Source organism: Galendromus occidentalis, unplaced genomic scaffold, assembly GCF_000255335.2.
Source record: "Galendromus occidentalis unplaced genomic scaffold, Mocc_1.1 scf7180000077484, whole genome shotgun sequence".
Classification (NCBI taxonomy): Eukaryota; Metazoa; Arthropoda; class Arachnida; order Mesostigmata; family Phytoseiidae; genus Galendromus; species Galendromus occidentalis.
Window position 1 is genome coordinate 652,443 of NW_003805472.1, and position 18,577 is coordinate 671,019.

Below are 18,577 nucleotides of genomic sequence, written 5' to 3' on the forward strand. Positions count from 1 at the left end.
GAGCTCAGAGACTCCGGGTCCTTAGAATAGAGACTATCCTCTTTATCTTAAACATTATCAAACGACATTACGCAATATGTTAAAATCTCTCCTCTCCGGAGAGACTACAGACTCCTCATGATGAAGTCGGTCCATCGACATCAGAAGAGCGCAACACTTTAGGGACTTCAATTCTTTTCAGTCCATATCATCGAACATAGCGAGTACGTCAACGGTTTTTTTCTTCTTAACCGGCTGTTGCCGCTGACTTCGGTTTCTCAATGAGGAAGCTCCCAAAGACGAGGGGATGACCTCGTTCTCATCGTCTTCTTCGATATCTGGACTCTGAGCTCTCTTCCGTGCACGAGATTTCGGCGCTGTCGAGAAGCTCTCGAGGATGCTTCGCTGGCTCGGTTTGTCTTTTGTAGACTTCTGGCTAGAGGCCACGAAGCTCCCGAAGTCGTCATCGTCGCTGTCATCGATGACTTTCCGAGCGGACGAGGTTTTACTACTGGTTGAAGTGGCCGCACCTCGTCCTCGACCACGGCCTCTGCCCCGACCGCGGCCCCGGCTAGTCGTCATTGGAACATTGAATTCGTCTTCGCTGTCGTCGATGACCGTGACGTCGGATTCTTTGCTTTTGACCGAGAGCGACGGAGAAACTCTTCCTCGACCTCGGCCCCTACCGCGGCCGCGAGTCACGGGACTCTTATGAATCGCGTCCACGTCGTCGATATCTTCGGACTTTATGTTGCATGGTAGAGTGTTCAGTTCCTTGATGACGTGCTTGACGTCGTCGTCGAGATCATCGTTTCTCTCTGTCTTGCATTCGCGGATATATTCCAACATGCTTTTCTCATCGGTGGCGTCCTCCGCTCTGAGTAGCCTCGCTTTCATGCGCTTCGCGGATTCTTCGATCAGTTTGTGGACGATCTCCTTGGGATTTCCTTTTTCCACCGACAACTGTATAGCCCGCGAGAACGCGTCTTCATGCATGACGTGCAAGCGCGCATTCTCATCAGAGGCGTTTTTGAAGTACAAGTTGAGCATGTCCTCGATTTTGGCGTGCGATTTCTTTTGCTCTTCCACGACGTCCATGAATTTCTCTTCATCGATAATTCCTGTGGTGCGATCCCTACTCCAGAGCTCCTTGTCACGAACGAAGTGGATGCAGTCACCGGGATTCGCGATTTTGTCTTTGAAGTGCCGGCCGACGAAGTGAGGGAGAAATGTCTCATGGTCCGGTCCGTACAGCACGCGGAGCCTCACCAGCGGCTTCTTCGGTTGCTTCGGATGACCGCTCCGTTCTCCGACCGACTTCTCGACGAGTTCCTCGATTCGTTCCTGTAGGAACTCGAGCTCGCGCTCAAGCAGTGGACTTTTCGATTTTGGTAAACTGGACAGAGGAACATCCTCGACGTACATCTGACGCACAGTTTTGAGCGGGATTTTCTCGATCGAGCATTTGTGCTGCCTGTCGGTCTTATCGAACATTACCCTCAGCAAACCCACGCCTTTCTCCGGAACCTGCAACAATCGATTCGTCAGACTCTGAGCCAATCGGTCTTCTCGCTTGTGGTCACGACACCGTGTACTCACCTCTCCCGGACACAGAGATGTTGCGACAGTGCTGCCGGGTTGCAAGATTCTGAAATGTCCGTTGAACTGGAAATCCATGAGACATTCATGCTCGTGACCCCAAACGACCAGGTCGAGCTCTTTTGGGAGGAATGAGTCCGGAATGTAGTTCCCGGGTCCGCGTTTGTATCTGTTCTGGTGTAGGAGCAGAATTTTGAACCAGCGATCGGAATTCGGCGGCCACTTGAAGTGTACTTTCCCTTCGCGGAAAAGCGTGTTCAAGCGCTCGTCTCTCATCGACCCCAGTCCGAACACCGCGATCTTGTTACGTCCTCTCTCGAACAGCAAAGGCTCTAGCTCGATCTCGTTGAAGTCCTTCGCTCGGCCAAAATAATTTATCAGTCCTGCCGTGGCCAAGAGTTTGACGACGCTCTCGTGTTGCACGCCGACAGGATCATCATGATTGCCATGTATTGTGAACACCGGCAGGCTGACATTAACATTAGGATCCTCGTAGTTCACCACCGGAAAATCTGAATCAGAGAAATTCTTGCTCTGATCCGAGGACAGACGAAAATCGATATCTCGGTCTCCGTAGCAGTGCTTCCGCAACAGACGTACGGATTCCTTGACAACCCATTTCGGAGGGTCATTCACGTGGAAGAGGTCTCCAGCCAGCAGAGCGATATGCACATCCTGTTCATGCGCGATCTGGAAGTTGAATGGTACCAGTTTTCAGGTTGTGAGGCCGATTCGTTCGAATCATTCAAGGAAGAGAGCCGATCGGGATACTCCTCTGCCTCCACAATGTACTCATCGAATTCTCTCCTCTTACCTCTAAAACTTCCTCGAAGGCATTTATTGAATCCGATCTCCTCTCTGTGGACCTGTCTTGGTATCCTAGATGAATATCCGAAGCGATGAGGATCCGGAACTCGCGTACATCTCCATCGCAAGTCGCTTGAGTGTCGTCAAAGACACTCATGCTGCTCGGATTCTCTCTGTCGAGAACAGAATGAGATGTGATCAATTCGAGATCGATTGTCCACCGTCTGAGTTCCAACACTCTCAGACCGAGGGAGAAATTTCCAGGAGTTCGGAGCCGGTAGAAATCCCTGAATCGTTGTCGATGGAGCACTCGGCTGTCAATCCCGGACGAGAATAAATCGGAACTCTGATTTTTGAGACTCGACGCAAGATTCTAGCCCGTGGGCACCTTTGTGAAGGTTCTTGAAGAACAAATCCGAGGAAGTCACTCCATCACCTCCTCGCAATTTCGAACATCTGATCGATCCAGAGAAGGAGCCGAGAACTCTGATCACTCACAAGACGGCTGAGTTATGCAGATGAATTTCCGACAGGCGTCAAGCGAGAATGTTGTCGCTTGAGACTAAGCGTTAACTTGCTCAAGTACGGACATTGCCATTGTTCGCAAGCCAATCGAACAATTTCTGCGTTATTCTTCAGACCCTCACCAAGCGAGCCAACAAGTCCAGGCGCGCGCGCTCTCTTCCACGGTCTTGTATCTGATACGACGACGGTACGGCGGATGAATCCTTCTCCCAATTCACTTCTCTCCGGGGAAGGCGCCAACTTTGAATTCGCCGGTTGGGCGAAGCGGCCGTCCCGTGGAATAGAGGCCGCAATCATTTCTTGCCTTTCCAGGCGCTATGATATACAGGAAACAATTGAGTCGATTTTCTGAATGAGTTTATTCCGATGGGCGGCCCGAGTCGCTATCCGGACTTCAATCGAAGTTTCGTTGGTATGGTTGAGAACCTTTTGCGCCCCTAATCTTTTTAGCCCCCTGAACGCAAGCATTCTCCAGACATTCACATTTAATTCGCGACACATTTATAAAGCATGAGAGATAGAATTCAGATGTGCGCTGCCCGAGTGTGGGTGCAATGTCTCTCGCTTCCCTATTCCGTTCCCGACAAGTCACAGCAATTACTTAGTGGCCTCCTGTTGTTCGAACTTGGGGTACTTGGGCTGGACCTCGTTCTGCCAAGTGATTTTGCCCAGACTGAGATCGCGAATCAGATGCGGAATATCGTCAACGGGACAGCGAACTTGCGTCATCGAGTCTCGTTCTCTCAACGTCGCAGTGTGCGGTTCCGCGAGCGAGTCGAAGTCCACGGTGACACCGAAGGGAATCGCGATCTCGTCGGTACGAGCGTACCGCTTTCCGATCGATCCCGCGCTATCGTCGACCTTGTGGCTCACATCGCAACGAGTGAGCTCAGCTGAGAGCTTCGTCACGAGCGGGACGAACTCTGCGTTGCCGGACAAGGGTAGGACCGAGCACTTGAGAGGTGCGACGATTGGAGGCAGAGAGAAATAGGTCCTCTGCTCATCGCCTTCTCGAGTTCTGAAATTGTGCTCGAAGAGCGAATAAAGAATTCGCCCAACTCCGAAAGATGGTTCGATCACCCCCGGTACTACTTCTTCGACGTGCAGGGTCTTGGATCCTCTCTTAACCTGGATCATGTCCTTGGTGATCTCGGCTTCCTTCCCGGATGCGCACGTGATCTTATGGGCGGTTCCATTCTGCAGATCCGCTTCCATCGCTGCGATTCGTTCTCCGCTGAACGTTGAGAGAGCATCCAGGACATCTTTCGCCTCCTTTTTGAACACTTTCCCAACAACGGCTTTCTGAGGGATGACCTCGACGAAATCAACCGTTTTCGGAGCGGGCAGCAGCTTCTCGGCCACGAGGCGAACGTTCGTTGCTTTGCTGTGCTGTTGAAGATCGAAACACGAACGATCCGCGCAGCCGACGCACTCGACCCATCCGTAGGAGGTCTTGATTTCGGCGTCCCAGCAATCACAAGCGTAATGAGCCATTTCGTTAGCCATGTGTTGACGGAATCTCAGTCGGTTGGGATCGATGCCGATTTTCACGAGGAACTGGTGAATCCTTCCCAAGAAATACCCGAGGGTTTCGTTCGCGATCAGTTTCGTGGCTACGGCATCGCCTAAACGTACTGCTTTCGCTGCCTTCCCTGTAAAATTGCGTGAATTGATTTTTCGATGCGCATTCAGAAAATCTTTTCCCCGGAATACGGAAGGACCCGAAAGGTCCTCGGCTCGGTGTCGGACCCTCACCTTCCATTTGGTCGCAAGCGGAATAGCAAACCAACTCGAGATCTTGGAGACTTCCGAACTTGGGATGTGCCTGTGAAGGAAACGGAGGAGAGTCACTTCACGCATTCCCCTGATTTATCTCGCTCTTCAAACACGGAGAGACGGGGATTCAGCCCTGGGGACAGTCTTGGATGTTCGCAGCGTCCTCGCCGGAATTACCTTGTTCGATGGATCGACAAAATGCTCGATCTCGGCCATCTGAAACTCTCGGACCCGGATGAGTCCAGAGCGGGGTGAGATTTCATTTCGGAACGCGGACCCGATCTGAGCGGCTGCGAAAGGCAGCTTGCCCTGGTTGAACTCGAGCAGTCTCTTGAAGTTGACGAAGATTCCCTGGGCGGTCTCCGGACGGAGAAATCCCTTGATCAGGCCAGAGGGCCCGATCTGAGTGGCAAACATCAGATTGAATTCGATCGGATCAGTGAGGTCGTTTCCGGTGATCGGCGATTTCATGTCGAAACGTCTGAGAACGTTCCTCAGCTCTTCTTCGGTCATGCCATCGAGTTTTATGACGATGGTCTCGCATTCCGCTTTCAGTTCCGGCGATGATTTTTTATCCGCGGCTACTTTTTCCAGATGGGCTTTTATCAAGTGATCCAAACGGAAGCATTCGCCGTTCTTGACGTCTTTAACCATGAAGTCGGCGAATCGATCCACGTGACCAGATGCTTTGAGAACTGTTTCAGGAGTCAGGATCGAGCAGTCGACTTCGAGCATGCCCTCTTCGAGTACAAAATGTCTCCTCCAGGCTTGGAGAAAATTGTTTTTCGTCGCGCACCCCATCGGCCCGAAATCATATTGCCCTGTGATTCCTGTGAAATCGACAAGGCCCATCTGTAGATCGGGAATCGAGACTATTTCCGACCGTTCGAAATCAATTCACCGGGAACAAGTCTACCCGGATCCTCTTCCGTCTATCAAACTAACCTCCATAGATGGCGAAGGACTGGTCGTAGAAGAAACGTCTCTTCAAGAGATCTTCCATCCGAGTTCTGTCGAAGGTAGCGTCGGCAGGACATAGCGCCAGCTCTTTATCCTCTAGTATTTTCTTTCTGGATTTCAGCTCGGCAACTGCCCTCTTAATATCCAATTCCGGAGCGCCTGAGGTTTTCAGATCTCGAACGACATCACCCTAGAGAAATTCGAAACAATCCTTCATTCGATCGACCTAACCCGATGACGAGGTTTCATTCTTCTGGGGCAGAAAGTTCCGGGATGTGATTCCAACCCGTTTCCAAATACAGATAACCACGGTCAATACAGGTTATTAGCGCGCGACGGCTTGCGAAGGCCGACAAGTTTCGTATGGTCGAATAAATTGCCCCAGAGAGCCCGAAAGGCGTTCACGAGAAGAATGGTCCCGACGATGCCGCTGATCGGTGGTTCCATTTCGCTTCATTTTTCTTCTGTCCCTCAGGGGACCCGCAGGAAGTCATCCGCCCGATACCCAATGGCTTCGGTGCTCAGGTCTCGCTTCCGCCGCTCAAACAGTCAGACTTTCATGGGGCGATAGCCGAACGACCACGAGCAAATCGGAGCTAAAGTGAATTCTTCCCGAGCCTCATGTGCCGTGCTCTACAGCTGACTGAGTATTTCAATCTTAAGGATGAGCATCGAACAGCTGATTTTCGGCCTCGTGGCCATATGGTCGACGAATCTCGGGGCGATGAAAAAAACCCAGATCGTCTTACCAGGTATAACTCCGCTGCTCATGAGACTCGGAATAATTTCTAGCGGGATCCTTGCAACTGTTCGGCATGGAAACTGAGCAGATTTTACACGCCGGTTGGTCGCCGGAGTAACTGCCTCAATCCGCGGCCCGCGGACTCCTGAAGTGTGTTTTCACCGAAAACTCAATCGCATGCTCCCGAGATCGAGCACGGCTCGAGTCCCTCAAGTTGCTCACCTGTTCTTTAACTGACAGCCGGAGCGGTGCCAGGATTTCTTCGAGTTTTGGGTCCATGTTGTTTCGAACGTATTGAAGTTTCCTTTCGCGTTTCTTTTTCGAACCCCAGTCCTCAGCTAGTTTTTGGATGCACGGTGAACTATGGAAATCTCTCCGACTTGCAAGGATCACAAGCTGCTGACGTTCAAGCAGATCGATCACACGAACGCTGCTGAACTGGGCAACGCGGCGGAAGACGACAGAATACATGGGAGAGCCGGCTGCAGCCGACTCGAGCTGCCGACGATCGTTCCGCTCGGGGCGGCGAGCGCAAACTAGATCCAGAGGAGAAAATTACCATGCTGTTCGCGCGCAGAGCCGGAGGAAACGAACAACGGGTTTCCGAGAATCCCGACTCGAGTCCGCAGATATCAGGGGTGGGAACCGGAAAAAACGAGATGACGCAGGAGATTGTCGAGAAGCTGCAGCGCTCATTGGTTCGAATGCCTTTGATTGAGTCGGCGCGGTTTCTCGAGAGCTTGAGCTCGTCAGATTCGCATCGTGTCCCCCATGAGGGGGACCTCGACAGAGGGGGCGCTTCCCGTCCTTGATCCTGAGGGCAATCTCATGGGAGAATCAGGCCCTATTCCGAGTACTCCGGTCAAACCATCGCAGCGTACTCTGGTCAAACCATCGGAGCGTCCTCTCGTCAAACCATCGGAGCGTACTCTGGTCAAACCATCGGAGCGTACTCTCGTCTCGAGCTTCGAGCTTCCCTGCATACAGGGTGGGGGGTTGGCCGGAGCCCTTATTAGGAGCCCGCAAACTTTCCGGGGTGGCTTCCCCGAGCGCTTTTTCGTACTCAGGTCGCGGCGTGATCCTTTACGAGTGATCCGCGGTTCGCGCTTAGTGCTTGAATGATACCTGATGCTTAACTGGTAGTGCATTCATGCATTGCCCTCGACTCTCCGGTACGTCCTCCGGTGAATCCGCGGATCCTCGTCGCGCATCGAATAAACGTGGTCGGAAACCATGGGGGTAACAATCAAGGTTAGCCGATTGGAGAGCTGATGCCGATAAGGCGCCCAGAGAGGTAAGCTTCTATGCGGTCACTCACTGAGGAAAACATTCGCGTGTCTCGTTCTTCTGTTGACGGCTGGTACTGCTCACCACCATCAACACATAGTAAAACACGTTCCACACTTCGGGATTCCAATTTTCTCATGTGTTTCTATTTATTGCTGTTTCGCTTTCGCACTCCTTAATCAGCCAACGCGGAGAAGATGCGGATCCCGGCAGGAGATGGCGCATCGACGGTGAGTTGTCTGTGCTGCAGTCGACCGGCATCCTGCGAACGGGACTCCGAAACGAATCGAGGAGCTCGCACGCGCAGCGCTTCGGAAAGCGCGTCAAAATCCATTAGTGATTCCGAGAAGAAGATCTGTGTCTTCGCCTCTCGTTCGTGCCCTCGCCTCGTACTCGAGCTGATTGCCAGAATTTTCCGAACGAATCAGTGCTCCCCGCTTTTTTTCACTATTCGAAGCCCCCTCCAGAAAAAGCTGGTTCGCTCCAAACCTTCAGGAGGGGATTCCAAAACTACGGAAGGTTTGTCTCCCGCTGATTCTCTCTGACCCAATCGTTTATGGCTCCCCCGAAGCGACGATGACCCCTGAAAATCTGTCTGAGCCGTCCCATGCGGGCCTCAATGGAATGTGCTCCGACCGCTTTTTTCCCCAGTAGTAAAACTTACTTCTCCTCAATCCGTGCATGAGGGACATGTGCATTCCTGACTTCTGAAGATCCATTCGCCATTATTCTGACTTGACGATAGACTTCACGCTTCGGTCTCCAGTGAACTCCAGTCTGCGCGACGATTACAAACTTTTTTCCGCGCCCCGACGCCAGCTGTCGTTGGAAATTGATGAAGCGCTCTCCGTAGAGACAGATCATCTCCCAAACTCGGTCACAGGAGCTCCGAGATCTCAAACGCTCTCGTCGTGGTTCAGGAACGACTCGCGTGCGATAGTCATAAATCCTATATTCATTCCGCAGGATCAGACGGAAGACACGATCGGGGAGTACATCAGGCTCGCGGGCTCTTCTTCGCAGAAAGACAGACGCAAGGGCCTCGAATCGATTGGGGACTACTTCATCAATAAAGAGGATCAAGTTGCTCAGGAAGACCTCGTGAAACTCGCTCTCTTCGTCAGAGGTGGGTGGTCGAAGTCCCGGAACGTTTCGAGCTCACTATTCGAATTTCTTCCAGGCTTTGAGGGATTCGGTCCGTAGTCTACATAGTGACGAGTTTTAATTTCAGGGGCCGTGTATACGTATTTCGACGCCGCGTCGCGAGATTTGCTTCTAGATACCGTCCGACTATGTGCGACGAAGTCCTCGAAGTGCGTCATCGTTTTGACGAAAACACTGCAAACCACGTCAAAAGGAGCAAACGGACATGTCGCTCCGAAATCAGGGAAAACCGCCGTTTTATCCCTCCGACTCACGCTGGCCTTACTCGAAGTCGTTCCAACCGAGAATGAATGCCACGACCCCCTGGTGAGCACGGCACGAGGTCTGATGGAGCTAGATCGATTCCCGAACTCGGAGGATGATCTCGTTTCGCCTATAGAAGCCGAGAGAGGAGCCGGTGTCCGAATAAACTAAAACCTTATCGATTCTGAATTCTTGTTTTCAGAACAAATGCGTGGCTCAACTCCTGGTTTGGGTCTCGAAAGCAGGGCGCAAGAATTTCATCTCACCGGTTTATCGAAATTTTTCCGCGTACTTGAAGCGGGTTTCCGTGGAGTCTTACGTTACGGTGCTGGACCGTATCGGCTTGCCTGCGGACGAGCAGATGGTCGTGTGGAACTTCGTTTACCATCATCTATCCGCTTGGTCTGAGGGTTCAATACTTGCGGATAAGCTCAAGCCTAAAACTCTTGAAACGTTGACGTCCCTGCTCGCGGCAAGAACGGGCGTGCCGACCTGGGTCTCAACGAGCTGGTCATTCGTTCTGGAGAGGTATGAGACATAGACTCGCAGGACCCCGATATTTTCGCGGCCGTTCGTTGTGAGGTCATCAAGATTCGCTCCTTTTCCCTCAGGTACACCATTGAGGATTTCAAAGGATCTATCATGCCCCCTCTGCACCGACAAATGCTGCGAGGTCCCGAGGTTATGATCGGAAGTGAGTACCATGGGAATCGATATCCAAGACCTGAAGGCTCTTCCCGTTTTTTTTTTTCTTGGCCGAGCTTCTGGATTAGCGGGATGATGCCGAGTCTGAAAAACTTTTTTTGGCTTCCGCAGGCATGTCGGATATATTCTCCGCGCTATCGATCGACCTCAGTGCCGAAGTGGTGATGCTGAGCAAGATGTGCGGATCGTCCGTGGTGTCTCAGGACGAGGCGATTCAGGCTGCAGGACGCAGCGCTCTCCTGTCTCTCGCGAAAAGATGTCCTGCCCCCATCGCGGCTGGCACAATCATATCTTACTTGTTAGCTGTCCTTGGGGGTGTAGAAGGCAAGCTCTCCACGGTCGCACAGAAGTTATCGGTCGTGACATGTCTCAGACAGGTCAGAGATCTTCTGCCGGAAAAAGTCGCGCGCGACTCGAATCTCGTGTCCGCCGTCATCGTCGGAATGAATCCCGTCCTCAAAAATGAAGTTAGCGAACAAGTGATCCTCGAGATTCTGGCCACAATCGCTGTGTGAGTTCATCCCGCTATCCAGATAATTTGGCTCAGGAACAATACTGCAAGGAGGCTTTCGATGATTTTCAACTTTATTCGCGGCATTTCTGATTGCCATACCCTTCGGTATCCGAAGCTTATTAAAATACCAGCGTCCCGGCGATCGTCCCGTAGCATCGAGTTCAGCATGTTGGACCCGATTTCCAGGTGGTGCTCGAAAGTCACTGTTGTGCCGAAGGAGTTGGACTGCTTGATCGAGTCGGGAATCACGCTGAAGACCTCAAATACAACAATTCAAGTCGCCTACTTCAATTGTTATCTGTCAGCTCTCACGAATGCTGCGCCGAAGGATAGACCGAAATTCGTGAAAACCCTCGAGGACCATCTGAGAATCTCGCAAACGAAGGCAGGGGCGGCTGCCAGCTATCCCCTCTACCTTGTGGCGACGTGCATCCTTTTCAAACTCGCAGCCAGAGTCCAACCAAGTGAGTAGCGAGGGGCGCAGTACGGAAAGGGATAACTCTATGAGTTTCCTGCCTGGGAAATGAGCGCAGGAAATTACTATTCTTTATCGATCTTCACAGATGAGGAAACACTCAAGATGCTAGTCCAGACAACGACATCGGCGGATAGCTTGCCTTTTTTGAATGACAAATATTGGTCGACGGTCAACAACTCGGTGCTCGAATCGATCGGATTGGAACTTGTCGAATTGCTGACGGTGGATAATCCTGTGGGAGTCTGCGCACCGTTCGAAGCGTGTACGTCTGTGATCTTGAGAAGCCTGACTGACGCCCAACGCCATCTGCGGGCAAAAGCGACCAGCGTGGTCAAAAGAATCTGCGCTCCCCGGGAATCGTCCAAATTCGATGGGGTCGAATTCGCCCTGTACCTTCTCAATCAGATCGATCTCGTCGTCAAAGAGCCGACGGCACCACAGGCCATTGTGGCAATCGCCGTGAACGAAGCTTTCAGTGAAGCTCAAAGTTTGCGTCTCGTCCAAGAGGCGATCGTTCCGATCCACTCGGTTTCGGTGAACGTGTGGCCGAAAATACTCGAGCTTCAGCAAGTTCCTCTGGGGAAGATCGACGTAGAGGAGCTACAGAAGACTCTGCTCACGCCGAGCGAGACCATCGACGAAAAACGACTGCGTTGCCTCTCGTCGCTCGCCAGTTTCTTCCCCGAGAAAGTTTTCCCGAACGTTGCGAATTTCTTCAGGGAGAGTATTAGTGATCCTGTTATTCTGCAAGTCACCGAAGTAGAAGTACAGACCTTCAACGCTCCCGAAGATGAAGTTTTCGACAAAACTTGCATCGGGGAAGCCCGCGAGGTCCCTGAGAGAAATATTAAACGCGAGAGCAAAGCCTATTCTTACGAAGATCAGATGTTCGAACTCGAGCTGAAGAGAATCAGCGATAAGAAAAAAGGAGTCACGCTGACGCCAAAGCAGAAAGAAGCGTTGGCGGTACAGCTGCAGAAGGAAACCGTCATCCGTAAAAGACTCGGTGAGCTCAACGTAAAGGTCACCAACGCAAAAAGCGTTCTGATGTCCTTGTTGACGTGCGACCTCCCGAAAGAATTGATCATGTTGCACCTAGCTCCGCAAACGACGACGCTGGTTCAACAAATCCAAAACTTGTTATGTTCCCACTTGGCGGCGAACCCAATGGCGGATTTGCTTTACGAACTCATCAATCTATCGGCTCCACAACGATATCTCGGTCTGAGTGTTTTCTACGCGAATTTACGAGTCAAACGAGACATCAAAGCCCATATCGATCGGGACTGGAAGGAAGAGCCCCTGAGTCAGACCCTTCAACGAACCGTTCAAGAGCTGCACACCTTCGTCGTCGGGGAGCGGAACGACGAATACCACGAGGTGATGGCTAATGAAATCGCCGAACAACTTCAGAAAGTCAACTCCCTGTTCTTCAACCTCATGTTCCCGATGTTGTCCGAAGTGCTCCAGATGAGCGTCAACGAGGACACCAGTCGCTTGGCTCTGGAACTAATCCAGTGCTATTATATCCAGGATTACGACGTTGATGATGATTCCACAGCCCTGTGCAATCCTAGTCATTTATGCTCGGCCGAAGTGATATACACCCTCCTGGTTATGGGTCAGAACTCCTCGTTGCGTCATGAGGTCGAGATCGCCATCTCGGGAGTCTGCAAATCCCTCTCCATTTTCCCCCCGAGCTTGGACGTGGTCGACGGCATTCTCGAGCTACTCTACTGCCCAAACGAATTCGTACGGAAAATGTGCTTCAAGGCTCTTCAAGCGCTCCATTCGAACGGGAACAAGACCTCTGGCCGCGCGTTGGACGCCGTTGCCAAGAGCACGTGGATGTTCAAGTGCGACCCCGATGAGATGGTTCGACTCGAAGCCGAGATCCTCTGGAAGACGTTGGAGTTTGAAGCCTCGAAAGAACTGTCCGACCTCCTCGTGAGCGGCGCGGTCAAATCCCAGAGCCACGCTCGTCTTGCTGCCGGCAAAGCCTTGTCGCTGCTGACAGCCATCCACCCGGATCTGATCGGATCCATAGTGGCCGGTCTCGCTGAGCAGTACCAAGTGCTCATGTTGGACTCGGAGCCGCAACGGGATCAGTTCGGACGACTGATCGATGCCAACTGGGTCGATCGATGGTACTCCCGTTGGGGCGTGGCGCACGCCATAAGGAGCATGGCACCCAACATCGTCGACCAGCAGCTAGTCATCAACGTCTTCAAGTTCTTGATTCCGGTAGGACTCGGTGATCCGAACTCGAAAGTGGGCGCCGAAATGCTCGACGCTGGTTTGGCCATCGTCGATGCCGCCGGCAAGAACAGCGTTTCCCCTTTGTTGGCCCTCATCGACGCGTATTTGAAGAGCGCCGAGCAGACCCCGACCGCCGATAAGGTTAGACAGAGTGTGGTCATTCTGATGGGAGCCCTGGCTAAACATCTCGACAAAAACGACGATCGGGTCAAACCAATCGTTCGACGATTATTGGAACTCCTCACAGTTCCCTCGCAGTCGGTTCAAGAGGCGGTCAGTTCCTGCCTCCCTCCGCTGGCTCCAGCCGTGAGGGGACAAGCTCTCGGACTTATTAACAATCTCATGTCGGTCCTCCTCAATTCAGAGAACTACGGAGAGAGACGCGGGGCCGCCTACGGACTCGCGGGTCTCGTCAAAGGCCTGGGAATTCTATCTCTGAAGCAGATGGAGATCATGCAGAAGCTCACCGACGCCATTCAGGATAAGAAGAACGTACGCAAGAAAGAAGGAGCGCTGTTCGCCTTCGAGATTCTCTGTAACGTGCTCGGCAAACTCTTCGAACCCTACATAGTCCATATCCTGGGTCATCTGCTGGCCTGCTACGGCGACTCCAATCAGTACGTACGTGAAGCGACCGAAGCCACCGCCAAAGCCATCATGAGACACCTGACGGGCCACGGGGTCAAAATGACGCTCCCGATTCTCCTCGAAGCCCTCGAAGACGACTCCTGGCGAACGAAGTGCGGTGCCGTCGAACTCCTCGGTAGCATGGCCTACTGTGCTCCGAAGCAGTTGAGCACGTGCTTGCCCACGGTCGTTCCGAAACTGATCCAGGTACTGTCGGACTCGCATGTCAAGGTCCAACAAGCGGGAGCTCAGGCGTTGTCCCAAATCGGTCAGGTAATCAAGAACCCCGAGATCCAAGCCATCGTCGCGACCCTGCTCGAGGCCCTGCAGGATCCGTCGAACCGGACACAGTCGTCCCTCAACACGTTGCTGGAAACGAGATTCGTTCATTTCATCGACGCTCCGTCCCTCGCTCTCATCATGCCCGTCATCCAGAGGGCCTTCCAGGACCGGTCGACCGAAACCCGGAAAATGGCGGCCCAGATCATCGGTAACATGTATTCCCTCACTGACCAAAAAGATCTCATGCCCTACTACCCGTCGATTCTGCCTGGTTTGAAGACATGCCTACTGGACCCCGTGCCCGAAGTTCGAACCGTCTCGGCCCGAGCTCTAGGTACGATAATCAAGGGAACCGGCGAGCAATGCTTCGACAATCTGGTTCCCTGGCTGATGGAGACTCTCACGTCGGAAGCCTCGCCGGTAGACCGTTCAGGAGCTGCGCAGGGCTTGGCCGAAGTCATCGGGGGCATGGGCGTCCAACGTCTCCACGTCGTCATGCCAGAGCTGATCCAATCGGCCGAACGCGCCGACCTCGAACCCCACTTCCGCGACGGATACCTCATGATGTTCATTTATCTGCCGTTGGTCTTCCAAAAGGAATTCACCCCCTACATCGCCCAGATAATCAACCCAATCCTTCAGGGACTCGCCGACGAAACTGAATTCGTGCGGGACACAGCTCTCCTGGCGGGCCAGCGGATCGTGGCCATGTACGCCGAGACGGCAATTCAGTTGCTCCTGCCCGAACTGGAGAAAGGTCTCTTCGATGATAACTGGAGGATCCGCTTGAGTTCCGTGCAGCTGATCGGCGACCTTCTCTACAAGATCTCGGGCGTTTCGGGCAAAATGACCACGGAAACGGCCGACGAAGACGACAACTTTGGAACAGAACAGTCGCACACGGCCATTTCCGGCGCTCTCGGCGCCGGAAGAATGAACAGACTGTTCTCGGGACTGTACATGGGACGGATGGACACGTCGCTCATGGTGAGACAGGCCTCCATTCACGTGTGGAAGGTGGTCGTCTCGAACACACCGAGAACTCTCCGGGAGATCCTGCCGACGATGTTCGCGCTCCTGCTCGGATTCCTGGCGAGTAACTCCCACGACAAGCAGCAAATCGCCGCCAAGACACTCGGCGATCTCGTTCGCAAACTCGGCGAACGAGTCCTCCCGGAGATCATGCCGATTCTCGAGCGCGGGCTCGACTCTGACGACGCGGATCAGCGGCAAGGCGTTTGCATCGGGCTGAGCGAGATCGTCGCGTGCACCCCGCGCGCGATGGTTCTCCATTTCCTCGACAATCTCGTCCCGACGGTGAGGAAAGCGCTCTGTGATCCTCTCAGAGAGGTCCGCTGCGCCGCGGCCAAGACCTTCGACAGTCTCCACACGGCCGTCGGTCCTCGCGCCCTCGAGGAGATCATCACGCCGCTCTTCGACAATATCGAGAGCGAAGATCGCGTCCTCGCCGAAAACACCCTCGACGGTCTCAGACAGGTGATGATGTTGAGATCCCGGTACATGTTGCCGCATCTCGTGCCGCAACTCACCAAGCCACCTGTCAACACGAAAGCCCTCTCGTACATTTTCTCCGTGGCGCAAGGCGACGCGCTCGTGAATTATTTCCCGCGGATTCTCGACGCTCTGCTTCTGGCGTTCTCCGGGGCCCTCGACACACCGCAAGAGGTTGAGGAGCTCGGCTATTGCCGATCGGTCGTCCTGTCGACGACGGACGCCGAATGCATTCAGGTGATCGTGGAGACGCTTCTCGCGGCTAGCAGGACCAGCGATCCGCGCATGAAGAGAGCCTGCGTGGCGATCCTCTGCGCGTTCTGCACGAACACCAAGGCCTCGCTCGAGAAGCATTTCGTCATCCTCATGAAGGACCTGATCCGGCTCTACCTCGACAAGGACCCCAACATCCTCACTCTATCTAGCGAAGCCTTGCTGGCAGTCGTAAAGCAGATAAGAATGAGCGAAGAGGCCAATTACGTCATGGAGATCCGGAGCGCCGTCAGAAGCGCGTCGTCGTCGATGCGGAAAGACGAGCTGCACCTGCCCGGCCTGTGTACGGTCAAAGGCGCCGAGCCGATAATTTTCATCTACAAAGAAGCCCTGCTCAACTGCAGTCCAGAACTCAAAGAGGCAGCTGCCGTCGGTCTCGGCGAGCTGATAAAGCTCACAGAACCGAAAAGCCTCTCGCACAAGTATGTCAGTAATTTCACGGGACCACTGATCCGAGTTTTGGGCGACCGTTACGCTCACACCGTGAAAACGGCCGTTCTCCATACTCTGACCGTTGTTCTGAACAAAGTCGATACGCAACTCAAACCTTTCCTGCCGCAACTTTATTCCACTTTCAATCGAGCGCTGTCCGACGCTCACAGAAACGTCCGGCTTCACGGTGCCGTGGCTCTGGGTTGTCTGACGAAAATCTACCCAAAACCGGCGACCATAGTCCAGGAGCTGCATAATCAGGTGGGGCTCGTTTTCTCTTCGGCATTTCTTTAGCGGGGTCCTTCGTGTCGGTCACGCTCCTGAAAGTTGGAATTCGCGACTTGATCTAGGCTTTCTGCTTCAGGTGAAAACTGTGGACGATCCGGCTATCCGAGAGACGATGCTCTATGCCTTGAGATGCGTGTTAGTCAAGATATGCTCCTCGAACCCTACGGCCATCGCGGATACAATCCGTAGGGCCTTGGTGTCTACGCTGTCGCAATACGGGACCTCGAGTGAGGACGCCTGCCGACGACAAGCGGCTGCCTGTCTGGGAGCTCTCTGTGGGGCTCTTCCTCCGGAGGAACTAAACACAATAACATCCAGTTACGTCTTCGGTACGTTCAGCGGACGTCCTCCGGGAATGACCGAATATCGAACTCTTTTCCGGTTTGTTCTCCGTCTTATAGTCGAATATAATAATGATTAATGATTATTTGATTCGTTGTCCCATCCAAAGATACGTCACCCGCTTCGGATTGGACAACGAGCCACTTCAGGGCTGTCAGCATCCAGATCCTCCTAAAGGAATTCCCGCAGACAGTCGTGCCGAAATATCTTGCGTGAGTCTCTCAAACCCGAGATAGCTTTCTCCAATATGGGAGAGAGAGATATCTGATCACCAGTCGAGCGGATACCGATCTGAGACGCTCCGTTCCAACGTTTACGCCGCGAATTTTGCAGTGCAATCGAATCAAGTCTCATCACGCTCCTGGCATCTGACAAGCCGGTCATTGCCGAAAGTAGTCTGCGCGCATGCGGATATCTTCTTCTATTCTGTTCGTCGTCCGGAAACACCTTCCCGACTCAGCTGTTGACGAATTTCGCGAAGGTGAGGCGGGATCCGCACTCCTGAACTCGAGTCGGGGTCCAGCACGATTCAGACTCAATCATCATCCGGAGTTTTCGATAAAGGATTCTCTCTTGTTCATTTTCAGACAATCAATCACAACTTGACAGAAATCAAGCAGCTGATGGGCGTTGTGGTACATTATGTCTGCTCCCATGCCCAGGTGCCCGTTTGTACAGCCAAGGTCTTGGTTCCGCAGCTTGTCAATGGAACGAAGGAGAAAAATACTGTGGTACGTCCGGCGGTTGACTTGATTACCCGCGAGGAAGATCCATGCTCAGAATAGTTTTCAAGAGCGGGTTCTTACTCTCCCACCGACCCGCGAGGAATCATTTTTTCAATTAGGTTCTTGGAAAGCTAGAAAGAAAATTCCCAATGCAGAAAAGTTCCGAAAATCAATCATTCCTTCTATCTGCAGGTGAGGGCCAATTGTGAATTCGCCCTGATTGCAATGTTGGGGGTGAGTACCTTTGAAAGCTTGCAAGCAGAGTCGAGACTCGGTTTTTGAAGTCAGATGATAACTCCGATCGTCCTGTATCGTCGTGTTCGATTTCAGATGACTGGCGCCCATGACGAAACGAAGACACCTTATCTGAAAGACTTGGAGTCGACTCTCGAAGGAGGCTCACGGGAAGTTCTGCTGGATGTCTACCAGAAAACCTTGATTCGAACTGCTCAGAAGAACGGGGGCGCTCCACAAGCCGAGGACATCGATGATACCTTGCTGATGTAAATCTGAACCGCACAGAGAGCATAAAGTGTGGGGAATAATTGAAGTCAGAACCTGTGAATAAATGTTCTAATTGTCACGCGGCTTTGATAGGAGGATCACGTTTCCCAAGACCTGGCCTCCGAGCTTATCTTCACCGAATAGCGATGTAGCGTCTTGACACAGGATAGGGAGACGAACGCGAGGAGAATCATCGAAAGTCTCGCCTGCAGTTTCGTCGAAGTTTGCGCCTCCCAGCCGGCTCACAAACTCACGGTCCTCGGTGCTATGGGAAACGGTTGCCGTCATTTTCGTCAACTGTCATGAAAACCTGCCGAGCTCCTTGCGATGGGCTAGGAACGGTCCTGTTTGCAAGTATTTGAGCGAAACGCCGAACGCTCACGGGGTCGATAGCCGGTGAGCCGAAAATTCCCCTCCTCTATTCTGGGCTCGCTGCGCGGGGATTAAGCTCTGGCTCTGTCTGGAGTCCGAGGGACAGATGCAGAGGAATGTCCTGATCTATTCCTCTGCGATCCATCCTTGCAAGATGGCTTGTCAGCGCATCTATGCATGAG

At 52.9% G+C, this 18,577-nt stretch overlaps 3 protein-coding genes across 3 annotated transcripts; 1 reads left to right on the forward strand and 2 right to left on the reverse strand.

Moving 5' to 3' along the window:
- Nucleotides 1-177: 177 nt before the first annotated feature.
- On the reverse strand, nucleotides 178-2,542 carry mre11 (double strand break repair nuclease mre11). The gene is made up of 3 exons (XM_003745607.1): nucleotides 2,393-2,542; nucleotides 1,579-2,268; nucleotides 178-1,506 (listed from the first exon to the last, which is right to left on the reverse strand). The coding sequence occupies exons 1-3, from the start codon at nucleotides 2,540-2,542 to the stop codon at nucleotides 178-180; spliced, it is 2,169 nt and encodes a 722-aa protein (XP_003745655.1).
- A 712-nt stretch (nucleotides 2,543-3,254) lies between these two features.
- Nucleotides 3,255-6,852, reverse strand: GlyRS (glycine--tRNA ligase). The gene is made up of 5 exons (XM_003745608.2): nucleotides 6,611-6,852; nucleotides 5,632-5,836; nucleotides 4,864-5,516; nucleotides 4,666-4,735; nucleotides 3,255-4,562 (listed from the first exon to the last, which is right to left on the reverse strand). Exons 1-5 carry the CDS (start codon nucleotides 6,665-6,667, stop codon nucleotides 3,508-3,510), a joined length of 2,040 nt encoding a protein of 679 aa, XP_003745656.2. The 5' UTR covers nucleotides 6,668-6,852; the 3' UTR covers nucleotides 3,255-3,507.
- A 769-nt stretch (nucleotides 6,853-7,621) lies between these two features.
- l(3)80Fj (lethal (3) 80Fj) lies at nucleotides 7,622-18,100 on the forward strand. The gene is made up of 14 exons (XM_029112096.1): nucleotides 7,622-7,639; nucleotides 8,642-8,801; nucleotides 8,907-9,145; nucleotides 9,285-9,610; nucleotides 9,694-9,776; nucleotides 9,899-10,298; nucleotides 10,488-10,765; nucleotides 10,865-16,425; nucleotides 16,529-16,781; nucleotides 16,904-17,006; nucleotides 17,128-17,275; nucleotides 17,382-17,525; nucleotides 17,712-17,753; nucleotides 17,850-18,100. The coding sequence occupies exons 1-14, from the start codon at nucleotides 7,622-7,624 to the stop codon at nucleotides 18,024-18,026; spliced, it is 7,932 nt and encodes a 2,643-aa protein (XP_028967929.1). The 3' UTR covers nucleotides 18,027-18,100.
- Nucleotides 18,101-18,577: the final 477 nt, after the last annotated feature.

Coding starts and splice junctions, on each gene's coding strand:
- GlyRS (XM_003745608.2), bottom strand. CDS start 6,667: ATGGACCCAAAACTCGAAGAAATCCTGGCACCGCTCCGGCTGTCAGTT. Junction 5,837..6,610: donor GGCTGTCAGTTAAAGAACAG/GTGAGCAACTTG, acceptor GAATTTCTCTAG/GGTGATGTCGTTCGAGATCT. Junction 5,517..5,631: donor GTCCTTCGCCATCTATGGAG/GTTAGTTTGATA, acceptor TCGATTTCACAG/GAATCACAGGGCAATATGAT.
- mre11 (XM_003745607.1), bottom strand. CDS start 2,542: ATGAGTGTCTTTGACGACACTCAAGCGACTTGCGATGGAGATGTACGC. Junction 2,269..2,392: donor CCTTCGAGGAAGTTTTAGAG/GTAAGAGGAGAG, acceptor TTCAACTTCCAG/ATCGCGCATGAACAGGATGT. Junction 1,507..1,578: donor CATCTCTGTGTCCGGGAGAG/GTGAGTACACGG, acceptor CGATTGTTGCAG/GTTCCGGAGAAAGGCGTGGG.